Raw genomic sequence first — 23991 nt, forward strand, 5'->3', positions numbered from 1 at the left:
TGCATGCAAGTGTTTGTATGGCTTCCTCTTCTCACCTTTCTCTTGTCTCATGTTGCACATGTGTCTTGTTTATGTTTGCATATTTAAGTGTGTGTCGTTGTCTGGCTTCAGTTGTATGTGAGACCCAGTTTACTATCGTGTGTGTAATAAACAGTCCGGTCACTGATTCCGGACTGACACAGAGCTCTGAGACCGCCTCTGGGACCAAGCCACGCCCACCCCACCAGCTTCCCAGCGTTTTCAAACATGGCTGAATGCGGGGTCCCAGAGGCGGTCTCAGAGCTCTGTGTCAGTCCGGAATCAGTGACCAATGGAGATTGCAGAGGAACGCCTTCATCTAAGACCCTCCCACACGTGAAATGTGTTCCAAAAGTCAGAAGCAAAAAACGAAGCAGAAGCAAAGAGAGATTCCAGAAGCAAAAGACCTTACTGGGAAAATCCAAAAAAACAAAAACAATGGAACCAAAAACTTGTCAAAATGCAAACGAAAATAAGTTTCAAATAACCAATTATATAAAAAAGATATACTTTTGATATATATTTTTCTGTTTTGCATTCATAACATATACTTTCTGCTCTTGGATTTACTTTTGCTTTTGTGGAACTATTGAAACAAAAATCACTCCATACACACCCAGCTGCACACACACGACATTACAAAAAAAGTACAAACTGTACATTTATTTAAAAATTTTTAAAAAGCTAAACATCACAAAAATTCCAAATTCTATTTATATATAAAATGTAAAGGAAAACCCGACGGCAGACAAGTCTTCATCGCACTGCAGTGGCTGTGACTAGCCTTTCTTGAAGCAGTGTTCCAGTGCCTCCTGAACCAGGTTGTGACTGACACACCATCCTCCCCTTTGGACTGGGTGTCTGAGTCCGTCACGTAGGAAGGGCTATATGGGTGATCTGGCCACTGTGCCAGAGAGCTGCTCATTGGTCAGGTGGGTCTCGCCTGTTGTGAGTGTCCTCCTTCAGTACCTGGGAATAAATCCTGGAAATATCTACGAATGCTGTCTGAAGCACTCCTCACACAGGAGCTGATTTTACCTGGAAAAGACATAGATGTACATTAAGAGACGCATACAAATGAACATGATATTAATGATATAAGTGGAGTATGATAGTAGTGAAATAGTAGCGATAATAGTTTAACTATTTAGAAATTTCTGTATTTCACCTAAAACTTCATCGGACTGTCACACAAATCCTAAATTCAGATAAAGGGAACCAAATCAAACAATTGAGACAAGGACACCAGTTCTACCAAAGAAGAATAGAGATTAGGTTTTGTAATGGCCAAGTCAAAGTCCCCATAATCCATTATAAATGTTCTGGATGAACCGGAAACCTGAGAGGACTCCAATATAACTGAGCATTGCATAAGAGGACAGAAGCTGCTTCGTATGGATGAACGGACTAAGTGTCCTGCACCCGTGGGCAGGTTTAATCAATTACAACAAGCCTTTAGCTGCAGTGCTGCACAAGAGGGTCATACCAGATACTGCAAACAAAGGATCACACTTTATTCACACACCGATGTGATTGGATCATTGTCCTCAATACATAAATGTCAGAGTCTGATTCTGTTGTCTGTCATATTGATTTGTTTCTCTTTATCTAATTTTAAGCAGTTTCCTAAAAACTGGATTTCTAAACAGATCGCAAACGTTCAAGCACCACTGTACTGTAATTAATGCTCCAAAATGAGAAAACAGAAAGCTTAAACATTTTAAAACCTCACCTTGGTTTTGGCATGCACATACCAAAATAATTACAATAATCAATAGAACCAGAATTGTAATACACGGTGAACAGCTCGGACATCCATCCTCTGGAAGAACAAAATCATGATATGCTAATGTTTTTTGGCTTAAAATTTTGTGTATAAGATTAACAGTTTTATTATGACTTGTGATGTGAAATCGCACACATACCTTGACATTTCACCTTATATGGAAGTATATCTGTAATGACACCATCACTGGCTGTGCAGTTAAAGGTCACGTCTCTGTTAGGACTAAACGATGTCCACAGCACTGCTTCACTGGAGCTCAGGTTGGGCCTCCCACTCAAGACGTGCCCACTGAACCCTAGTTCAGGTTTCCAGGAGAGTGTGACATTGTCCTCTGATGTGCAGTGAAGTGAAACGGTACAAACCCCACCCTTCAAGGTACTGAAGGTAACATTTATACTTGGGGCTCTGAATTTTTCTGAAAGAAAAGCAAAAGATCAGTGAGATCTCTTTAGGCTGTATAATTCCCTACAAAATGACACAATGCACCCATAGTGAGCTAGCCTGCTGTGTATACCAATGTATTGTGCATATATTATATCTAAATTGTGTTATTTTTTGTAGCCATTATTAAATGACTAAAAATTCACTTCCTGAATAAATGAAGACAATTATTGCTGCATAACTAATTCATAAGCTAGCATGTTGGCTTACCCCGGACGGTCAAAGTAACGTGGTTTTGTTGCTCAGCTAGGGCTCCATTGTATAAAGTCACTGTGTATTTTATACCATCATTTGCATTTAAATTTTTTATTTCCAAATTTCCCGTGATGCTGTCTAGCTGAAGTCTGCCTTGGTAGTTCCCGCCTTTGTTTTGAAACTTCCCTCCCTGCCAGGTAGCAATGTAGGTTTTGTTGGGGTAGATAGACCATCGAATGGTGACTGGCTTCCACGCTGGGTCTACTCCTGATGACAAGATAACTGAATGGCCGATGTAACCAGTAGCATGGTTCTCGTTTCCTCCTACTACTGAAAGGACAAAAATGGCGTCTCTCAGGACATGGTACCATTATACAGAATTAAACTACCGAAAACTATTCAAAATCAAGCCATGAGTGTTAGAAACAGTCAATCGTGTTTCTAACAGGCAGGTTTCTTACACTCACAATAAAGGAAGTGGTGTTATTTCCCTTTGTGAAACAGCAGACATTAACACTTCTTTATCCATGTGAGCTGTACGCACTGTAAAGGCTAATGCTAACATACCTTGAGTTTAGCTTTAGTTGGTGAACAAGACACTAGACAATTCAGTACATACATGAACATTATATAGTTCAAGGCATACTTAAATTAACAAAAACAAGGAAACAAACAAGCAAAGAAGTAAACACACACAAGCAGCAATATTACCTTGACAAAAATGTATCAGCGTATAGATTATTAGAACTCCTGTTGTGAGAACCATCTTGTCTTGTAGAAATAGCAAATCGTTGCAAAACACAGGCACCACTTTGCTTTAACCACAGAAACCAGAAAAAAACTGTTAGACAAAACTGTTGGAGGATGTTAGTCGCTACCCGAAGATAAATGAAGTATGAACATGACTTTAGGGAAGACAAAAAGAATACGTCATCTGACGTTGGTGTGAGGTTAGCAGTAGTCATGTGGACTTTTTCGAAATATTGAAATAACTTGAAAAATTTCTGAAAATTGCAAAGCTATTTGAGAAAACCTTAATTGGGTTCAAACCAAGCAATCACAAAACAAAGAGCACCGTTTCACCAGTCCCTGTCAGTTCTTAGACTCTGGGGTTTCATCTCAGTTGTGTCCTCATTCTTCCCAAGAATCATCCATGGTCTAGAAACATCAGACACCAAATATACACAGAACACTTGCAGTAATGATTTCAAAATTTGCATCATTGTTCCACAATAATGGACAACGCTGACCACCAAGTCATACATACTCGTCATACAAGAAATCTGCATAAATTGCATCTGCCACATAAGAAGACTTAACACATGAGCAGAGTTGAAATATTTATTAAAATGGCTGTAATTGGGTCAGACCTAAAAGTATCAAATGCAAAAAAAGACAATAATAAATCTACAGCTCTTTACAGTTTTTCCATTTTCTCCTTTTTTGAAAAGAAAAGGCAAAAGTTTTAGTTTCATTTTAAGAGAACAAGGCAAAGAATACAAAAAATTACAAATCATTACCTACATGCATGCATTAGGCCTAAGAAAGAAAGCTGATAAGGGTTCGTTAAAAAATTCTACACAAAGGTAAAAAAAAAAAAGAAAAAAAGATTTCAGTCCCATTGTCAATAAAAAAAGAAATATTACAGTTATGTACAGAATAATAATAAAAAAAAAAACCCTAAACTGGCCCCCCAAAGCTGCCAACGGACTAGCAAGAGTGAAACCATGAAGCACATGAACGACCCATGAAGCACAGACTCTGTGGTGACTCAAGTTCTACAGGAAACCAAATGAGTGTGCCGTCACTCTCCCCTCCACACACAGGCGGGAGAACAGAACCCGACGTGCTACGTGCACCTCCAATAACCAACGTGACAGGAAGTCTGTTTCTTCCAGCAATTACAGTAAAATGTTTCGCCACACATTCAACTGCGAGCCAGTAGTTTTGCCTTTGTAATAAATTGTCCATTTGAGCCATTGTGATTACAAAATCAATCGACCTCACGTTATTGATGGTGGTAAAAAAAAAACTCTTTACTTTGTTATTCTGAAGGAAAAACTCCATGCTTGAGGGCACATGCCAAACCTTTTTCTTTTGTAAATGTAAACAAACATTAAAAGGGCTGCATGATCAAAAAAATGTATAATGACATTGCAAAAATTCAGCCCAAAGGAGTAGTACCACCTAAAATTGTGTTAAAACGTGGATGACCATGGAGCTGGAGCAGACCTCTCAGTACGATGTCATTTGCATAATGTTAAAACACCTTTCCTAACATCGCTGTTAAGGATTTTGGGGGTGAACTATTTGCTACATTCCAGAGAGATGGAGCATGTGCTCAAGGCCTAAACAACAACAACAACAGTACAGTACAGTTTTACAGAGCCCTTGCAATCTGGTCCCTGTTAGCAGACAGTAATAAGGACTGCAGTGATGAGGAGTGTACACAGCTTTGAAAAGACAAAGGTTTTGATTGTAAATAACTTCTCCTCTGTGGAAAGACTTGTTCCTCCACACTTTAAAGACATTACAGTAGTGTTACAGCCAGTGCTGAGGATTTACTTTGTATCGAGGTCTCAGAAGAAGCCATTATTCGGAAGTCTGCAAATCTAAGGCCAGCATGGAACATTGTTAATGATTCCTGAATACAAGATACGCTTAGTTTTGAATCATAAAGGAGTCAATTACTTTTGGACTTAGGACTGTAGTGTTCACAATGACCACCCTGAATACAAATGATTTGTGTTTTGCTCAGCCTGGTTAGTCTGTTTTAGTTCACACCTTTCAGAGCATATTTCCTCTGGTCAGTACACTGTGGATGTGAAAGGCATGTGATTAAAACCACTTCTAAATAAATATGCCGTCTTCCTTATTTTACCAAGCATAAGAGTTACTACCAACTCCCCCAAATCATCACATGCCTGTAAGCTGTCAAATTAGTCCACACCTCACAAGACCTCGATACTGCAGTAAATCCCCTTACAATGAGCACGGAGGCATTTCCTCATTCTTTTAGGATCCATGATTGGATTCTTTTGGACGAAGTGTTGGGTGACTCCAGGTCACACTGGACTTGAGTGGCTGCTTGTCCCATTATCGGCCACACAAATTTCAAAAGGAAAAACCAAAGAAAACTGTCAACTTCTACTTAAAAACAACCTGTACACATTATTCATGTGACACTGACCCTTATTCTGAGGAAGGAACAGTCTCTGAAAAGGATTCGATTAAACCGTTCTAGCACAAGACAAGTCCCAGAGGGCCGCAACATTTCACAGGTTCATCTTGACCTCCATCTACCACAAAGGGCTTAACATAGGAGCCATAGGAGTGTCCGCAGGGAACACACTGAACTGTGCAGAGCTGGAGTCATCTAAGACAGGAATGCCAACGACTAGGCTAGAAATGCATAAGAACCATTCAGTCCAAATTAGGCGCAAATTGCCCGTCTTTGAGGAACAGGCAGTTTCTGAACTAATTCAAATGATATAAAAACAGGCCAATAAAAAGCCCAACAATATAAAAATTATTTTTAAAAAGTGGTTCTCTCCCTCTCTTTACACCATGCTCTACATGAATGACGCCATCTCGATGCTCCGCCCCTCGTCCGTTATCCGTTTCTTTCCGCGTTTGTTACCTCTCCCTATACGGACGTCTCAGACTGCAGCCTCATGACGAACTTGTGACTCTTGGGGTCAATGAACTCCTCCCCCAGGGTGAGGAAGGGAAGGGTGGTCACCGTGACGACTAACGCGAAATCCAGACGGCGCAGAGAGAAAACGAGCCCCTGTCGCAGCGCCGACGTCACGGGCTCCTCGCTGACCAGCGTCCACTGGCGCCCTCTGCCGTTCTCCTTCTGGTACTGCATGGTTGGGCCAGGGGTGAGATACCGCTCCAAGAAAGCCTACAGGGTCAATACGCACATACATAAGGCACAAGAAGGTTTTAGCAAGTACATTAATCCCTTTACAAATACCTTTGTCCTTTTTTTTGCTCATGATTTACGTTATTTTGTTAAAATAATAACGTTTTACGTTATTATTTCATTTACGCAAACAAACAAATGTCGTTGTGCGGCACGCTGACCTTGGGCGTCATGTTGTGCGTGATGCAGAACTGCAGGTGTGTGATGATGCTCTCCATGCTGTGGTACGGCTGCTGCCGTGTGGTGCGCAGGTACTTCTGCATGGCGCGAGCCATGGGCGCGAAGATGGCCTGGGCGGCCTCGCGCGGGTCCATCACCTCGCGCGGGTGTTTGGGCGACGACGCCGACGTCTCGTCGTCCTGCAGGCGCTTGATGTGCGTGAACGCCTCCTCCACGGCCACCACGAGCCTGCAGCAGCCCAGGACAAGAGGGTTAGGAGAACGTCTCCGTCCTGACCCAGGACAGAGGGTTAGGAGAACGTCTCCGTCCTGATCTTGAACCAACCTACATTCACCCTTCGAGAAAACTTACTTTTTTTAAACTGTGTATGCTAATATGGCCCCATAATTACTGATATCCGATCTCGGTGTTAGCGGAGCGGGACGGCAGCCCCTCACCTGGCCTTGCGTTTACGTATCCTGCGGTCCATCTCGGCCTCCTCGTAGTAGAACTCGTTATGGGAGTTGTCACGACGACGGGCGGCGGCGGCGATCATGGCCCGCGACTGGCCCGTGGAGTTATTGGTGCTGTTCTCTGGAGAGGAGCAACACCACCCAGGAGGGATGGGGAGAAACGTTCAGATGATGTTCTACCACTGGGCTGATGGACTCGACGAGCCTAGCAGTCACGACTGCACTGCAGCCGAGACCGGTATAATGATCGTATGAAGAAGACGGACGTGCGCGTAAGAACAGAGTGAAGGTCTTACCTTCCCCCAGGGAGTAGACCTTGAAGCCTGACATCTTTTTAGACAGAATGGACTTGGGCAGGTTGAGCAGGGCTGGGTTGTACACGGGGAAGTCACTGTAGTACTGATCCAGCACCCACACTGCAGCCCGCTGGATACTGGAGAACAAGACCAGCACACCAGTCATTACCACCATCATACTAACAACATCTGGCAAACTAAACTGAACTTAAACTAAAACCAGAACTTTAGGCAATCTCATTATTATTATTATACATCATTATTGTATTACATATGTTAATATGACAAGCTATGAAGTGACTGAATAAAATCACACATTTACTAATTTAAGGCTGCATTCACAGAACTGCAACTTTGCATCTTGCACTACTATAATGTGCTGACCTCTAGTGGAGAACGATTTTAATGCAGTTAGCAATGCTGGAAAATGTGCCAGGAAATGGGTCACTGCAAACCTACCGGTGGGTGAAACCACACCCAGAGAAGCCCTAACCTAACTGAAAACTAAAGACTGTTAACCACAACAGGAAATGGAGCTCACCCACCAACATGCAAATAAAGACCCTAACACGTGTATAAAGCATGCAAATAATGAGACATGAACTCGTCTTAGCCAAACTATCACTGACACCAAAGCACCTAAATATTCAGATAACCATTATTACCACAGAAGTTTTACAAGCATTTAATGATGGCTGTGTAAGAACTGGGGCCTTCGAGGGGGAAGTGCCACTCAAATTACTGCTCGCCAACAACAAAAAGTTAAACCACACACAGGTTATCAATCTCTATTCAACAACTCACACCCACTGCTGAAATACTCAAATTACACCTCAGCTAACAATAAAACGAAAGGAAAAAAAAAAAAACAACGCCAGCTTACACACAACACCCACCTCACAGCCACCATCATGTTCTAGATTATGTTCCCCACACACACACACACACCTGACGTATTTTTCTACAGAATGCACATCCAGCCACACCACCACGCCCCCAGCATCCCCCACCCCCACACACCTGAGATGTCCCACGTTGTAGAAGCGGCTGGCCCCGTCGGTCGTGCGCACCACCTTGAGGCAGAAAGCCGGCCTGAGGTGCCTGACCTCCAGCAGCACCAGTGCCAGGTACTGGATGAACAGCAAGGCGTCCACCAGGGACACCGCGTAACCCACAATGCCCCTGTAGTCACGCTCGCGCGGCTCCAACACCCGCACGCCATAGAATAGCCAGTAGGAGGCGACGAAGAGGAACACCAGAGCCATGAGGAGGCAGCGGAAGACGAAGAAGCGCGGCAGCGTGTGTCGCGGGGGCCTCAGGAACAGCGCCCACGACGACAGCAGCAGCACCAGGAGTTTGAAGGCGAGCGAGACGTAGAGGCCCTCGCAGGGCGTCCCGCACGGCTCCAGCGCGTCCCGCCACAGCAGCTGCGGCAGCAGGAGGAAGGCCAGCGGCGTGAGCAGGGCGAAGAGGCCCAGCACGGCACTCAGCACGGGCCCCGCAAACCGCCGGCACTCCAGCGGCGACGAGTCCTCCAGCTCCTTGGACGCCCGTGTCAGGTCCTCGTTGGAAACGCTGTGCTCAGACGTGCCCGTCACCACCGTCGTCGTCTCGCCCCAGTTGTCATCCTGCACGAGGACGCGCGCGACACCATTTTGGTTAAGCAAAAATGCAACAAATACATAAATTCATTAGTTAACAACAACCATTTTATCATCATCAACACCAATCTGTCACTGAATGCCTCCAATATCTACCCATACCATTTACACCCATGACAGAAACAATCTGGGCTAACTTAGCTACAATCTATGCCATCAACATGACAAATCACAGCATCCGTTATTCTGGTCCATGGTAGCTTTCATGTTCAGTGGCTTGGCCTTTGACCCCATGCTCTTCCTCTGTTAAATGCCACTTTGCTCCCTGACGAAAAGAAGCGCTCAAAAGATCTTGTATCAGAAAGAGGACAACAGAAATCCACCTATTTGCCAAAAGGGGTCTTGGAAATTAAGATCAGGCATGAAAATGGGTCAGGGGTTAAAAAGTGTGACGTCATGGGGATACGGCGACGGGGCGTTGACATGTGACGTCATTGGTATACGGCGACGGGGGGGGGGGCTGTTGGTGTACGGGGATACAGCACAGGTGATGCCAAATATTACGGAGCCCGTAAGGTGACATCATGTAAAAAATATAATAACGAGTGGCCACGACTTACTAACGCGTGCGAACAACATAATTAAGTATTACTTTATATAAAGCCAGGTTTACCTTCCTTGGGCAGTCAGTTCGCGAACATCCCTGGGATCTGCTTGCTTTGCTGTGAAAAAATAAACTTTGTTGTCGCGTGTGAAAGGCGACATTAGTATCTCCCACGCGTTAATAAGTCGTGGCCACGCGTTATTTTTTTTACATGATGTCACCTTACGGGCTCCATAAAATATAGTAAAATCTATTAATTTTTTTTTTTGACTGTCTTGTCAATGGATTCAATGTATGAAGCCAGATCCTTAAACGCGAGAAGCGGCTTTCGCCATTCCAGACGGCTCAGTCAAAACCATTACGTCTTAATGAACCAATAAATACATCAGCGGCGAAAATGAGTGTAAAAATACCAGGTTCACGTGTTTTTATTTTCTAACATGGGCTAAAGCACAGGGTAGACTCAAACGACAAGCGTTTACAACTTCATCTTCAACGTTTTCAGCCCTGGCGCGAATGTTATCCTCACCCGTCCCTGGATTCACCAGTTACAACTACAGACACTAGAAAAAAATCTCGTTTCTTATTTTATGTCACCGTTAACTACACGGGGTTGACGCGAACTTAATAGAGTTCTATCTATCTACCTATTTATCACAAGAGCTTGTGGCTCTGACAGTATTCAACGCTGTAGCGAACGGCAGTAACTTTGTTTTACCGCAAAATATGAAAACGATTGAAACCATTAATAACCCAATTAAATCCACTGGTAAATGTACGATCTGGTAAATGTACGCTCTTCTGACTTGTCTCCGGTGTAGCACTATAGGTCCTGCTTCTCGTCCCGCAGCAGCTTATTAAGTCAATATGATAATTAAAATATATACATATAACCTCCCGACCCCCCCCCCCCTAAAAAAAAAAACCAAAAAACTCATCGGATCTACACGATTCACGTGTGTCACCCTTTTCAACTTCAAAACGGCGAATTTCGCCGAAAGGTGACAGATTTTCATGCCTGTAAGATGTTTTTGTGGTCTAACCACATGGTGAAACATTTCTCTAGTCCGGAGGTGTTAGGACTCGGACACTGACTCTGTCGTCTCCGCGTGTGGACTCTGTGTCCAACAGGGCCTCTCCAGGAGCCTGGATGGTGACGGATTTGTCCCCTCTGCTGTCTCTGCTCTTAGAACGGTGTCTGTCTCTCCGTTCCCTGTAGCAAACAAGATAAAGCAACATAAAATTAATAATCATTAAATTAAGATACAGTGGACCTTCCATGCTTACAGTAGTGCAATACCGTTCACACTATATCCAAGACAAATTGTTGATGCGTTTTTGTAAATGGGAAGAGTGTGTGGATACAGGCGTACACACCGGTGCTTCCGAGAGCTACGGGAGTGGGAGGACTTGTAGGAGTACCCAGAGTACTGCGACTCGTTGTCCATGTCTGGGGCCAGTGGGCGGGGTTTGTGGGCCCCAGCTCCGCCCCTGGAACGTTCTGTTGCTCCACCCAGTTGAGTTTTGCGCTCCGAGATTGATTTAGAAGACAGAGCCAGTGGTAGCTTCAGCAGCTCAACTTTACTCCTGAGAGAATCTATTTTGGAGGCCGAAGAGGAGGAGGAGGAGGACTAACCTGAGGGAGGAAGAGTAATTATACATTTATAGCAAACGCTATTATCTAGGGCAACTTGCACATCAATATGATGGTGTGTGCTCACTAGGAATCAGACCAATGACTGTGGTGTTGCTAGCACCTTGCTCTACCTGGAGTTGCAGGTGAGCTACAAAATGCCACAATATCACTGCAATTTTCTCTTAAGTGCATATCAATCAGAGCAACAGCACTTGTGTTCAAATGACAGATGCAATGTAGAGCAGAACAGATGTAGAGATGTAGAGATCTATTCTGAATGCATTAATGTTTTGGAATCGTGACAGATCAAAATTAAGGGAGATTTTTGAAAATGAAGTGTGTTCACAAAAGGATTCACTCCAAAAAGGTTTCTGTGTTGAAGGGCATCCACCACTGAACCAATTATAAAATAACATCACACACCTCTTCACCTTCAAGGTTTTAAATGCATTTCACCCTAAGGAAACAACTTACAAAAAAAAACAACCAGGCTCATCATTCAACCACTTTCTAAATCAGTGCTTTCACAATTCTCACACTCACACCAAGGTCTCATCACACACACACACACACACACACACACACACACACACACACATTCCCCAGCGGTCTCCCATCATCTCCGGGGTAACCAAGCTCGGCTGTTTCCATGGGAATGAATAAGGGGGTACAGGAGCAGAGAACAGTGTGGGGGGCAAGGTTTCTATGGCTACATGACCTTTAACCGCACAACCCTAATTCAACGGAGTAGTGCAAAAATGCTTCAGCGAGCTGTTGGTTTGTGTGTTTACCTGGGTCTGTGTGTGTGTGTGTGTGGTCAGCTCCAAAATAAGAGCAGCAACTGTTACTGGAGGAGTTGTGCTGTTGGCCTGAGTGAGGTACGCACCAACACTCACTGAAAAAGGAGGAGTGAGACTCTTAATCCAGCTCCTTTAATAAAGAGCCACAACACTCCTCACTTTCCATTTGTACACGTCTTTCTCTTTCTTCTCTCTAATTGGTTGCATGTGATGGGAACATGAGATTTCCTTTGCTAAGGAACCCAAACACTGAGCCACTCTTCCTGTCTGTGTCCACGCTTCACACACACACACACACACACACACACACACACACACACACACAGTCAGGGATTGTTTACAAAACTGATAAGACAGTCAGGGACACCATTTGTCCAGGGAAGATTTCCAACACATGCCACCCATCAATCTCAATGGGGTGGTGGGGGTTGGACGATGACCATAATGCCTTAAGTTTTATAATAACACAAGGTTTAGAATAAAAGCACACTATATATATATATATATATATATATATATATATATATATATATATATATATATATATGTCATTCCTGTTCCAGTGTCTGTTCAATTTCAACACCTAACTTTTTTAAATCAGATATTGAATAGGGGATCACATCTTATTTAAAAAGCTAAGTGACTGGTGGAGACCACCCCGAGGTGCAAAGAAGCTCCAACTGGAAAATCAGGGTTATTCCACCAAATATTGATTTCTTAATTCTTCCTATGTTTAGGTATTGTGTTTTTTTTACTTATTAAATATGAACATGCTTTTCTTTGCATTATTCTGGGTCTGGAAACACTGCTTTTATGACAAATTATTTTCTGCAAATAAAAGCTCCAAGTAATATTTGGGATAAGTGTCTGTTTAAAGAATAAAACAAAACTCTCTCTCACACACACACACACACACACACACACACACACACACACACTCGTTAGCTCTTCTCAAGATACATGCCTACATGTTAATTTGGTCTAATAAAACGTTCCAATAAAACATCCAATACTACCTTCAAGTAAGCATAAGCCCACCACGAAGAAGACACCTCGCGGAATACTAACTCAACAACAATACAGGTTACATCGAAATGTGCATTAATTCACAAGGAGGGTGTGTGAGGTGTGGCCGAGTTGATTTATGCGCCGAGATCCCTCTCCGTTTTATATTACACTGGAGATATTGTGGTGCCCATTATTCCCCTCAGACCCATTTAACCAACACAATCGAGGGAACCCGTTTGCTCCCCCATACGTAAGCAAATAAGGACTCTTCAAACCACTATCTTCTTTAAAATGATACATGGAGCTAAAAGACACACATAGGTGAAAAGGCATCAAGCACAACATGCATGGGCTACCGTGGTATTCAAGAATTGTCTCAAATTACTCGTCGACGTGCGACGTAACCGGCGGATCATTGTCTGCACAGGGTAAGGCCTAAAAGCCTCAGTCCCACTAGGCAGGAATTGCGGGGGAGGCACTCAGGGCGCCCCCGACACCCACGCAAGCAGAGTCCGAGGCTTTCAGGCCTTCATTGAAAAGCCCAACTGCTGGGACTGGACCAAGTTTGACACAGTAACCTAAATCTCCATGAGTACAAGATAACATACGATACACCCAATTAAAAAAAAAGTTTTAAAACATCCATTATGTTTTATATACCCAACGAAGACTATATACATCCCAGCTTTTGCAACAACGTAAGTCGCTGCCTGCCAAAATATCGATTCTCCCTGGACACGAACTAAGGATCAAGTCCCAGCCAACCCCGTTTAATGAGACTGGACTAACCCATGGTAGACACTGGTTTGCTTCCACTGATACAAACGCTGCAATCGTACATTAAATATACTCTCTAAGCAATTAAATACGAAAACACAATGGAAACAATATTATTTAAAAATAATAATTCAAGTATATAATTTAGATAAAACTATTTTCCAAGCCTCCACAAAAAAAGGAGACGAAAGAATGCACAGCAGGGTTCATCACTCCACTTCCATTGTGTTTTAATGTTTGCATTCAGCCCACAGTATCCCAATTACCCAATCCAGCAATGCTCAAATATCTAATAAAACTACTGCGGTCTGAAGGGCACAGCGACACGGGTCGGGAAATGCAACGCTTACAAGTAGTTTTTTTCTCATTCAATTACTTAAAAGTGGAAAAAGACAAAAGAAAGACTGGCACCATTATCTCAATTCACCGAGAGTGAAAAAAACCCCACTGCAACAATTAGGTGACTTGCCTTTCTCGGAGGGTCTTGGAGCACAAAGAGAAATCCACAAGCTCTTCTCCTCCAAACTGGAATATAACTCGCTTCTTTTTCTAACATCCACGGTGCGAGAGTTTGGGGGAGGAAAAAACAACCCGCTGTTCAGGTCAATGCGAATTAAGAAAGTGATCCTTAAAAGCGAAACGTTACATCTCAAGACCAGTGCAACGCAAGTCCCACGGTCCGCTCCCAGCTCCTCCACCGCGCGTCGGTCCAGCGCCTTGAGCCCCGCTGCGTGTGTGAATACGATCATTCATCACCCGACCCGATCCGGACGAACCGCGCTGGATATCACGAACAAGGCACGAAACGCGTGGTTCATTTTTCCCATCACGCTGTGTGTTAATATTGTGTCACCTGAGGATATCGTTTAATCCTCCCGTTTGGATCCCAACCCTTTTCCTTACACACACACACACGGTTTTGGAGAACAGGCGCAGCCGTGGCACTTCCCTTGCCTGTCCCTTTTGGCCGTGCACCGACCCTGAACGAAAACAATCCCACTCCGATTTGCCCTCTTTTGCCTGCGGGAACGGTTACTGGTCTGTTATTCACAGAAACACATATTTCCGTCTCCTTCATTCAAACCTTGGCTACTACGCAGACTACGCCCCGAGCCAGTAGTTCTCCTCCCCCACGTTCCTGGTGGCGCTCCCCCTTTCCTCCCTCACACCTTCTACAACTCTCCATCTCTTCATCTACAGGTCACCACTTACACCATATACATCTTTCATTCGTCCCCCCTACAACAGACCGTGTTTTAGATCCTGATTTAACCCATCACCCATCCCTCTGATCTACTCCATCTCATTATTTTGTAGAATTGATTATTTATTGATCATCCACAGCAGTAACATCAACATGGTTGTTGGGCTGGTACAGATCAAAATAACCAGCCCTGAACGGACTTGTTATTATCTACAGTCGTTTTATAAATACAAGAAACACTTATGAAGGCAGAAATTTTAATAAGGTGCTTGAACTGCTGGACAGCTGACGATTTCTGTAACGTAAACACCTTGCAAGTCAATATCATTCGAATAACAGGTTAAAAGATTGGAAAATGTTTTTAAAACTTTTTTTAATGTCACAAAACAAATGAGATCTGAACATGGGTTTACATTTTCCTTCTGTGCAGCCAACAATTTTGCCATTTTAAAAAGAAAATAATTTACATATTTTCCCATATCTACAAAAATAAAACCAAAAGAAGTAGAGCTTTACATTAAAAAATGAACATATAAAACATGGGTGCATTGTCTATATTACATGAGTGAACAAAACAGAATATCAAAATAAAAGGCTGAAAGCACGACACGCAGACAGTAGTTTGTTTTCCTTGTGCACTTCACAAAAAGGATGAACATGGAAATGGAAAAAAACAAAACAGAAAAAACAATGAAGATGGGAATAAGGAAAACTCTGGAACTAAAAAAAAAAGGTCAGGGGAGGTGGAGTGAGATGCAGAAAAGTGTTTAGGTTAAAGCTAAAAAAGAGAAATAGGGTCTACATTTCTCCACCTGAGTTACACAGTAGTTACATACAAACGTTCACCCCAAAATCCAGTTACACCAATGACCCTCAAGCAAATCCCCACCACACGAAGTGGAAAACTACACAGGACGGAGGGACGTTCTTCCTTCTCCCTTTTTGCAGGTTAGGGTTTATGAAAGAAAAAATGTGTCGTAATCTAGCACTGGGTTAATCCGATGCAGCTAGATTCAGGTAGAATCTGGTCCTTAACACTGATCTTGGATCACTTGGGTCTATTTGAACCACAACACCAGCCATTATTATGATAAAGGCCAAACCGGAGTCTTCGTCAATGCGCTACTTGTCACAACGCCTTAACAGATCAAAGTACAAATCCTTTCATGTGTGACAAACCTGCCCTGCCATCGCTGAGCTATTCAAGAGGTGAGGGTCAAGCCTCGTAGTACTGGCACTACACACAACGTGCCTCTTCACAGGTAAAGACATGATATCAGACAATGAGTAGGTTCCATTATCTCCCCCGATGTTGACAGAAGTCAGTCCAGAACATGGCTGAACAATACAGTAGGGAGCAGTGCAGTAGTGTTGCCATGGCACATTGCTACAGCAATCCCAGAAACCCCTACCTTCACCATTGTGCGTAAAGAGAGGCCAAACCTTTTAATTTCCCTTCTGTAGAACGCTTAAAGAAAAGAAAAAAAAAAAACAAACAAAAAAAACAAACCCCTCTTCACTTTGTTCTCGAATAGTGTTAATTTATAAAATAAAAAGATGCAACATACACATATGATGATATTAATGCAACATATTCTTTTGGGGCCCATGTGTCTTGCAGGGGTCCCAGTGCAAAAGAACCTGAATTTGTTTTAGTCACCCATCCACGCATTCCATAAGGCGAAGGGAGATGAAGACCGCCATCTTGGCTCAAGCTGACATTGGCTCATTATAGGTCCTCAACCAAAATGGCACCTGTTTGACTCCCAGTTTTTCACTGACGAGGTGAATGACTATTAACATACATATACTGGGTAAAGTGCTGGGGGAGGGGGAGGGGTCCTTCAGAGGGCAGAATCATTTCCTCAGATTAACCTTCAACCTTTCAATCTCATTTTAGCTCCATTTCTTCTGGTTTTCCTGACTGACCAAATACGTCTCGACAGTCGCCTCACTTCACTTGTTCCAACTTTAGCTTTATATGAATTTTTTTTGTCTTCGTTATAAATAAAAGTCCTCACCCATCAGAGCTTTCGTTTGAACGCTGGTCATGTCAAGTCTTCCTGTGTGCTACTTCCTGTGTGCTACTTCCTGTGCGTCCCTCTCATTCTCATCCTCTCAGGTTCACATGCTGAAGGTTCATCCGTCCCGACTCTTCACGCTTGCAGACAACACGACGACAACACATAATATTTCCTGGCTTCTCCCAGGAGCAAGGCATGCTGGGATTGTAGGAAGGTGCTACATGTAGGATGTATGAAATGGCAGGAGTGCCACTCCCTTAGTGTGGGTGTTCGTGTTTCACATGTGTAAGTAAAATCCTTTAATGTGTCTTGTGTAAGACGTCAGAATCCTGTAGAATGGATCAGAGGCTGAGCTGGTTCTGTTGGCCCTCCTTCGTTACCTAAAAAGATTTAAGACAGACATTGAACATTTTATGTTATGACTGTATAATTGCCACAGGAATCCCTGCAGGGGTAGCACACCATAAGCAACATAATTATGTCACCAACTCAAAACGCTTCATTAAACCCAATTAAAATAAATACGTGAATAAATTATTGCACCTAAAATTGGGAGTTGCTACAAGTTTGCAGACGAGTTCTCAGCATGGCAATAGTAACACCCAAGATATGAGTTAACGTTGTAATATTCAACTGTACACTCCATCTAAACTCAACCCCAGATAATCACAGAAACTCCAGACTCACTCTTGTCCAGACAATAATCTATTCTGGGTATTTCTGTTTGGTACGTTCAGCCTGAATTGTGGTAAAGTGTTAAACAAAAAGTACATACAGCTTCTTTGACACACTCACCATCAGCTGACCCAAGATCCTCAGATGGCATCCTGATGAAGGAGGGAGACCTGTGGATGGAGACCTCTGGGCCTTGACCAACAGGTGATTTTCTTCTCTCCATCCTGAGCAGTCTACAGTGATCTGCTTCAATGTCCTGTGGGAACGAAAACAAGTTCATCAGGATCTCTGACAAGTGCACAAAACCATACTTTCAAAAAACATAGGATAGTGCTAGCCTAGCTACAATGCTTGTGTATGTGTTTGTGTGTGTGTGTGTGCGCGTGAGATGAATAAATACACTTTACCCTAAGCTGATGCAGTTTTTTCATCAGGTCCTCGATGGTTTGAAAAATCTCATCCATGTTTTTGATTATGTGTCGTTGTATGTTAGCTCGTGATTGGCTGGGCCTCGTCTCATTACTCATCACCTCCAGGTGCGATTGGCCCCTTGGTGACCTGAAAGACATCTCCTGCTCTTCATCCTCTTGCTGCGAGGACAATGATGTCACTTTCTGCTCCTGACGGGCAGCCTCTAAATCACTTGAATCATCTGTGCTGCTTTCTTCTGTTAGTAGACTCGTCTGGTCTTTTGGTAACACTAGATAGAACATGTTCCCTAAAAACAGCAGCCACAGCAATGTAAAAAATAGATATTCAGGCACCAAACGAAGTGTAGAGAGCTAGATGACTATAATCAGGAAATGTAACACAGTGGATGTATAATGATCATGGGTGTCACATGAGCTTTAAATGGGTCACCATGTTCACCATCTGTTTTTTGTAAGTCTTGAAAATGTGGATGAAATGTTACACCATGGACTTATATGGTGATATATGGAAATATAATATATCTAACAATCCGCAACACACCCTCCACCCCCTACTCCCAGACCCAGTTCCATGGAAAAATGGTTAAAGAACCGATTGAAAGACAGAATGAGAGATCATGTGAGCTCACACACTGTAAGGATGCCCACCAGAACTTCAGAGTGCTCAGACTGAAGAGAAAAAGCTACCCAGGGGCCACTCTGGAGCGGAGTACAGACCTCTCCCAGTGCGGCCTCCAGTTAGTGACATCACGGCCCGCGTCAGAGACATGACCACTCAATAAGACTCTTCAGAGACTCAGAATTTAAGAATCAATTTGTCACTCGCCCACATGGAGCATTTCACATGTGACTGGAGAGTTTGTGGAAGCATTTCTACGTCGAAAGACCGAACCTCTGCTGGGCACGCTTACGTGTCTCCGGATGAGTTTTATTCAGTATATTGATCCCACCTTTTGACTCAGAAGACTGATTGGAGGTGACATCAATCATGTCATCAGGAATAGAAGAAGAGCCCGCACCCACAGCTGCGCACGAAAGACAGGTAGAGTGTGTGTGTGTGTGTGTGTGTGTGTCCGTCCGTCCGTGAGCAAGAATGTGCAAGTGCAAGTTTGCGTGTCAAAGGCCAATATATACAATGAGTAAGTGTGTGGTAAAATGAGATCAAGTAGGTATGTTATCAGTGTTGGTGCACACAAAGAGTCAGATGTAAAAAGAAAATCCATGCGAGTACAGACACCCGAGTGTGCGTGTGTGTGTGTGTGTGTGTGTGTGTGTGTGTGTGTGTGTGTGTGTGTGTGCGTGTGTGTGTGTATGTATGTGTGTGTGGGTGTTTGTTGTAGAACAGCAATAAGGAAAAACAGGGAAAATTATATTAAAATCACTTCAGCTTAATTACAGCTCTGAATGCATGCAGTGAGAGGCAGGAAGGAGAATAAATGAGAGACAGACAGGAGAAAACACAAAGTCAGCAGGTCTTTTATACACAGCATTAATATATTTTTACTTTGCATGTTCTTTACACATGTACTTTACGTTTGACGCTTAAGTCCAAAAATACTTACTGAGTTACACTGACCAATTAAGGGCCGTTACAGTGGGATACACTGATTAAAGGCAGTAATTAATTAGCCCTCACCTTTCCTCACAACCTCTACAGGTGGAGCATCTACGTGATCCTCCTCTAACTGTGTGGATGTTTCATCTGAGGTAGATTCAGCAGCCTCTAGTCCTGATCGATCTATGAATGGACTCCCTTCATTGGCCGTCTCGTTTGTAGGTGTGTCATCAGAATCCTGACTCCACCCATCATGATCTTTAAAGATCAACCGTCTTAGTGTCTCAACTGGGAAAAAACAAGCAGGGACAGAAAGCTGGTCAATTTCTGAGCCTGCTACAATTCCAAACAAACGGAAATATATTGTGTAAAAGAGTGTAACGACTACGGCGTAACTATCAGTGTAATGACGTCTGCGTAACTATCAGAGTGTAACTATGTACTGCATAACGATCAGTGTGCAACGACGTCTGCGTAATTATCAGTGTGCAACGACGTCTGCGTAATTATCAGTGTGCAACGACGTCTGCGTAATTATCAGTGTGCAACGACGTCTGCGTAATTATCAGTGTGCAACGACGTCTGCGTAATTATCAGTGTGGCGACGTCTGCGTAATTATCAGTGTTGCGACGTCTGCATATCTATCAGAGTGTAACGACGTCTGCATAACGATCAGAGTGTAACGACGTCTGCATAACGATCAGAGTGTAACGACATCTGCGTAATCAGTGTAACGATGTCTGAGTAATCAGTGTAACGACGTCTGCATAACGATCAGAGTGTAACGACGTCTGCATAACGATCAGAGTGTAACGACGTCTGCATAACGATCAGAGTGTAACGACGTCTGCATAACGATCAGAGTGTAACGACGTCTGCATAACGATCAGAGTGTAACAATGTCTTGCATAACCATCAGTGTAACGACGACTGCATAACGATCGTAATGATCAGAGTGTAACGATTTCATACCATCTTGAAGAGCAGCTTCAGCCACTTGCTCTCCCACATAATCCTGCCCATCATTACGCATGAAAGCCTCTGATTGGTCAGCTGGAGTAGTGGGTGTGAGAACATTTTCATCATCACTCTGTGAATCTTTCTCTAAAGATCCAGCCTCTTCCATTGGGGAGTCATCTAGGGATCAAAGATGTAAACATGAGCCACCATATCAAGGAGAACAAATCTTAAAGAGTTCGTATTTAAACAAAACGCACGCGGGCTTACCTAGCCGACTGACATGATTACCATGCAACTGTGAACTCCTGACATCTCCTCTAGATCTACGGTTCCAAACAATCAATGTAAGCACATCACTGAAATTGTGTCTTCCCTGAACAGCATTAGAAGACTCACAAACCCCGAGTACTTACGGAGCTGGTGATCCTTGTTTGGTGGTCCCAACTCCTCCAGAGGCCAGCGAGATGGTCTTTTCCAATAGGTCCTTCCATCTGAAAAAAACATTGTTAAAGCCATCAGGTCCAAGTTTCTCCAACAGCTCAGCAGGGTTAAAATCTACTGAACTTATGGATGTAGTATTTTAAGTAGGGGTGGGCATAGATTAATTTTTTAAATCTAGATTAATCTCACTGAAATCTTGAAATTAATCTAGATTAATCTAGATTAATCTATATTAAAATGGCTCATATGCGTGCTACCCAAGTAATGACTAAAAGTCAGTTTTTGAGATAGGGTTTCTTAATACAGAGGGTGCATTAGACCAGGGGCTCATCTCCTGTTTCCAAAATGCATCAATGACTGCTTGAGGAAGCTGTTCTACTTTGATACTTGAAGAAAAAAAAACATGCTCAATAAAATGTAGGCTACTCGTGTTCAACGGTTTATTCAGTTAAACATGAATTTGTAAGCCTACATACTGTACATTAAATAACATGTTTATTCAGCTAAACATGATATTTGAAATGTAAGCCAACATTTAGTACATTTAACCTCACGGACGTAATTTTCAAAAGTCAGTTTTGGTCCTCTGTAGTTTTAACGGTTAAAAAGAAATAGTTAAATAGCGACGAATCTAGCGCTAGGACCATGCAGAAAACGACCGCTCCGAGCTCCGCTCCGGTAACACTTTACGTTCCTAAAAATGAATTTTCCATGAAGCAAACCTGGCGACTTTGTGGCTGCATCCATGTAAAAACACGTACGATTTGTAATTCACAGGTTTAAAAACTCGTTCTCGCCCCTACTGTGCAATTTGGTTAGGAATACAGCCGAGCTAAACTATCAAGTTGAAAGTCATCATAGTTTGCTTACCCATTTTGACCCAGTTCCCAACCCAACTTTAAGAATAGATTAACGGCGATAATTGTTATATTGCCCGATAAGAGTATCAAAATAACGACCGCCGTTAACGCCGTTAACGCCGTTAATGGCCCACCACTAATTTTAAGCAATATTTGTCCCGCCATGTTACTGATCTGATTTGGGGGAACTCATCCCACACTATTATCCATTCACACACGCATCATCTATTTCACCTAAGGCTTGACTTCTATGCTTCTGGGTGCCTTGTTTGTAATTTAAACCATAAATAGCTTGATGCCATACATTTTATCATAATACAGACAGCAGTGCTGATTGGTCGACCTTGATGACACAGAAGATAGTGAGGAAAGGGGAAAAAAAAAACACACACTCACGTGTTTTTCTCGGATAACGTCCCAGCCACCAGCTCGTACATTTGTCTCTCTGATGTACTGATCACATACAGGGCCTTGTTATCTGACAGAAAACACAGGCAGTCAATATCAAACATTCAAACAAACAGTTTCTAACTGTGCAACTCTGGCTTCTTAAGTGTTTTTAAATTAAATAAAAGAACATGTTGAAGTTATTCTAGATGAAATAATCTAGTCTGGTTATTCACAACTATGGGGAAAAACTACACCTGTAGCCACGGATCTGACGAGCGATGAACCCAGACGGACCACAGGGCAGAAGGGGGTTTTGAGGTCTGTATTCCCGCCCACAACCCCTCCCACAACCCCACCCAGCGTGCGTGAGGGGTAGCGTAGGATCAACCGGTCATCCGGACCCCTTTGGAGGAGCAGCAGCAGGTCTGAGAGAAGCAGAGCCTGAATGTCTGGAAAACAGACACGGACACACAGAAAGACGTCCTGAGTGAGAGTGGAACTTGCGTGACTGGCCATCATTAGTATAAGGAAAAGAATAACACACAGATCACTGAAACAAGCCATTCACACTCAAAGCAATGTGAAAACTGAAATGTGCATACACATGCACACACGTGCATGCACACACACTCGCCAATGCAGGTGCGCGCGCGCACACACACACACACACGGTTCTTCGGCCCATTTCGTAATGGTAGCAGAGGTATAAAGAGCTCAAATAACACAGAATCAGCACAGCACGCTGTCTGATGCGTGACTGAGTCAACAGACACAATCCCTGCTAAAAACAGTGGTTTGTTCCGCTGTCATGATCTCTCACCTATAGCTTTATCTTTACTAACTTTCCAAGTCAAAGGACCTTCATGGATCATTTTCTTGGTGGTCAGGTCCAGATTCTAGACAGAACAGGAGAATATAGTTAACAACTGCTACTCTGGGTCAGGTGCTGTAAGAGACAGAGGAGATGCACTCGGGCGGTACCTTAAACTCTGAGACGGGATTGGCCAGCCGCTCCAGAGGCGATAGGTCTAGCCTGCGCTGGTATTGGCTGAGCCGTTGCCGGTGCTCCGTCTCCCTGACGACCTCGTTGACGGCTTGTAGGATCCCGCGGCAACACACCTGTGCCCGTAGCAACGGCTGCAGGTCTGGTGAACCAGCTGTTGTGGGGGGAACATACCAAAGTGAATACAGGAGAATGTCCCAACGTCTGTGCGCGAGTCTGGGTGTGAGCGGCGATCTAAAACACATCCGACTGTAAACGCAGCTGGGCTCAGAGTACCTAGTGCAGGTTATTTAGGGCCAAGTGTACGTAGACATGGATCTGAGCGCATGAGGCATTCATCCCCAGTGCTGGCCATCTGTTGCTGTGACACACTGCAGCTGTGCATGACGTGTCTTCCATGTGGTCTATCATTATTTATGTATGTGCTTGTCTGCCTGGCAGGCTGCTAATTGTGTGTATGCTGCAGTGTTTGCGAGTTGAAACACACACACAGTGTGCGCGGGGGGGGGGGGTGGGGGGGGGGGGGGTTTAGTACATGCCTTCTGTGTGTTTGATGATGTTATCCAGCAGCAGGGGGTATTTGGTGAGTCTCTGCATCTCAGACACTAGAAGGTCCTTTAGTTGTAGCCTGCGGCAGTGAGGGCTGGCTTCACATTCCTGACACACACACACACACACACACACACACACACACACACACACACACACACACACACACACACACA

At 43.6% G+C, this 23991-nt stretch overlaps 3 protein-coding genes across 8 annotated transcripts in view; all 3 read right to left on the reverse strand.

Annotated features, from left to right (window-relative positions):
* Positions 1-658: 658 nt before the first annotated feature.
* On the reverse strand, positions 659-3328 carry LOC143500202 (uncharacterized). 2 transcript variants are annotated; one of them, XM_076994217.1, is made up of 5 exons: positions 3152-3328; positions 2456-2767; positions 1944-2219; positions 1751-1840; positions 659-1056 (listed from the first exon to the last, which is right to left on the reverse strand). In XM_076994217.1, the coding sequence occupies exons 1-5, from the start codon at positions 3204-3206 to the stop codon at positions 947-949; spliced, it is 843 nt and encodes a 280-aa protein (XP_076850332.1). In that variant the 5' UTR covers positions 3207-3328; the 3' UTR covers positions 659-946. The 2 variants fall into 2 exon arrangements, with proteins under 2 accessions (XP_076850332.1, XP_076850331.1); XM_076994216.1 differs by having other exon boundaries at positions 660-1056; positions 2456-2770.
* A 439-nt stretch (positions 3329-3767) lies between these two features.
* Positions 3768-14837, reverse strand: LOC143500212 (vang-like protein 2). Its single transcript, XM_076994231.1, has 8 exons — positions 14192-14837; positions 10879-11137; positions 10597-10714; positions 8317-8924; positions 7297-7433; positions 6986-7121; positions 6530-6776; positions 3768-6347 (listed from the first exon to the last, which is right to left on the reverse strand). The coding sequence occupies exons 2-8, from the start codon at positions 10947-10949 to the stop codon at positions 6087-6089; spliced, it is 1578 nt and encodes a 525-aa protein (XP_076850346.1). The 5' UTR covers positions 10950-11137; positions 14192-14837; the 3' UTR covers positions 3768-6086.
* Positions 14838-16537: 1700 nt separating this feature from the next.
* The window catches only part of arhgef11 (Rho guanine nucleotide exchange factor (GEF) 11), a 23624-nt gene continuing 16170 nt past the window's right edge, over positions 16538-23991 (reverse strand). For 3 of the 5 annotated variants that reach the window (XM_076994211.1, XM_076994210.1, XM_076994209.1), the window contains 13 exons: positions 23806-23923; positions 23245-23420; positions 23084-23159; positions 22518-22712; positions 22270-22351; positions 20986-21063; positions 20840-20895; positions 20585-20749; positions 19693-19899; positions 19007-19081; positions 18033-18343; positions 17746-17881; positions 16538-17330 (listed from right to left, as the gene is read on the reverse strand). In XM_076994211.1, coding sequence (XP_076850326.1) covers positions 17272-17330; positions 17746-17881; positions 18033-18343; positions 19007-19081; positions 19693-19899; positions 20585-20749; positions 20840-20895; positions 20986-21063; positions 22270-22351; positions 22518-22712; positions 23084-23159; positions 23245-23420; positions 23806-23923 — 1734 coding nt within the window. In that variant the 3' untranslated portion in view covers positions 16538-17271. Of the gene's footprint in view, positions 17331-17745; positions 17882-18032; positions 18344-19006; positions 19457-19692; positions 19900-20584; positions 20750-20839; positions 20896-20985; positions 21064-22269; positions 22352-22517; positions 22713-23083; positions 23160-23244; positions 23421-23805; positions 23924-23991 lie in introns of those variants that run through there. The other 2 variants (XM_076994212.1, XM_076994213.1) reach the window with 2 other exon arrangements.

The sequence above is a fragment of the Brachyhypopomus gauderio genome, unplaced genomic scaffold (assembly GCF_052324685.1).
Source record: "Brachyhypopomus gauderio isolate BG-103 unplaced genomic scaffold, BGAUD_0.2 sc137, whole genome shotgun sequence".
Classification (NCBI taxonomy): domain Eukaryota; kingdom Metazoa; phylum Chordata; class Actinopteri; order Gymnotiformes; family Hypopomidae; genus Brachyhypopomus; species Brachyhypopomus gauderio.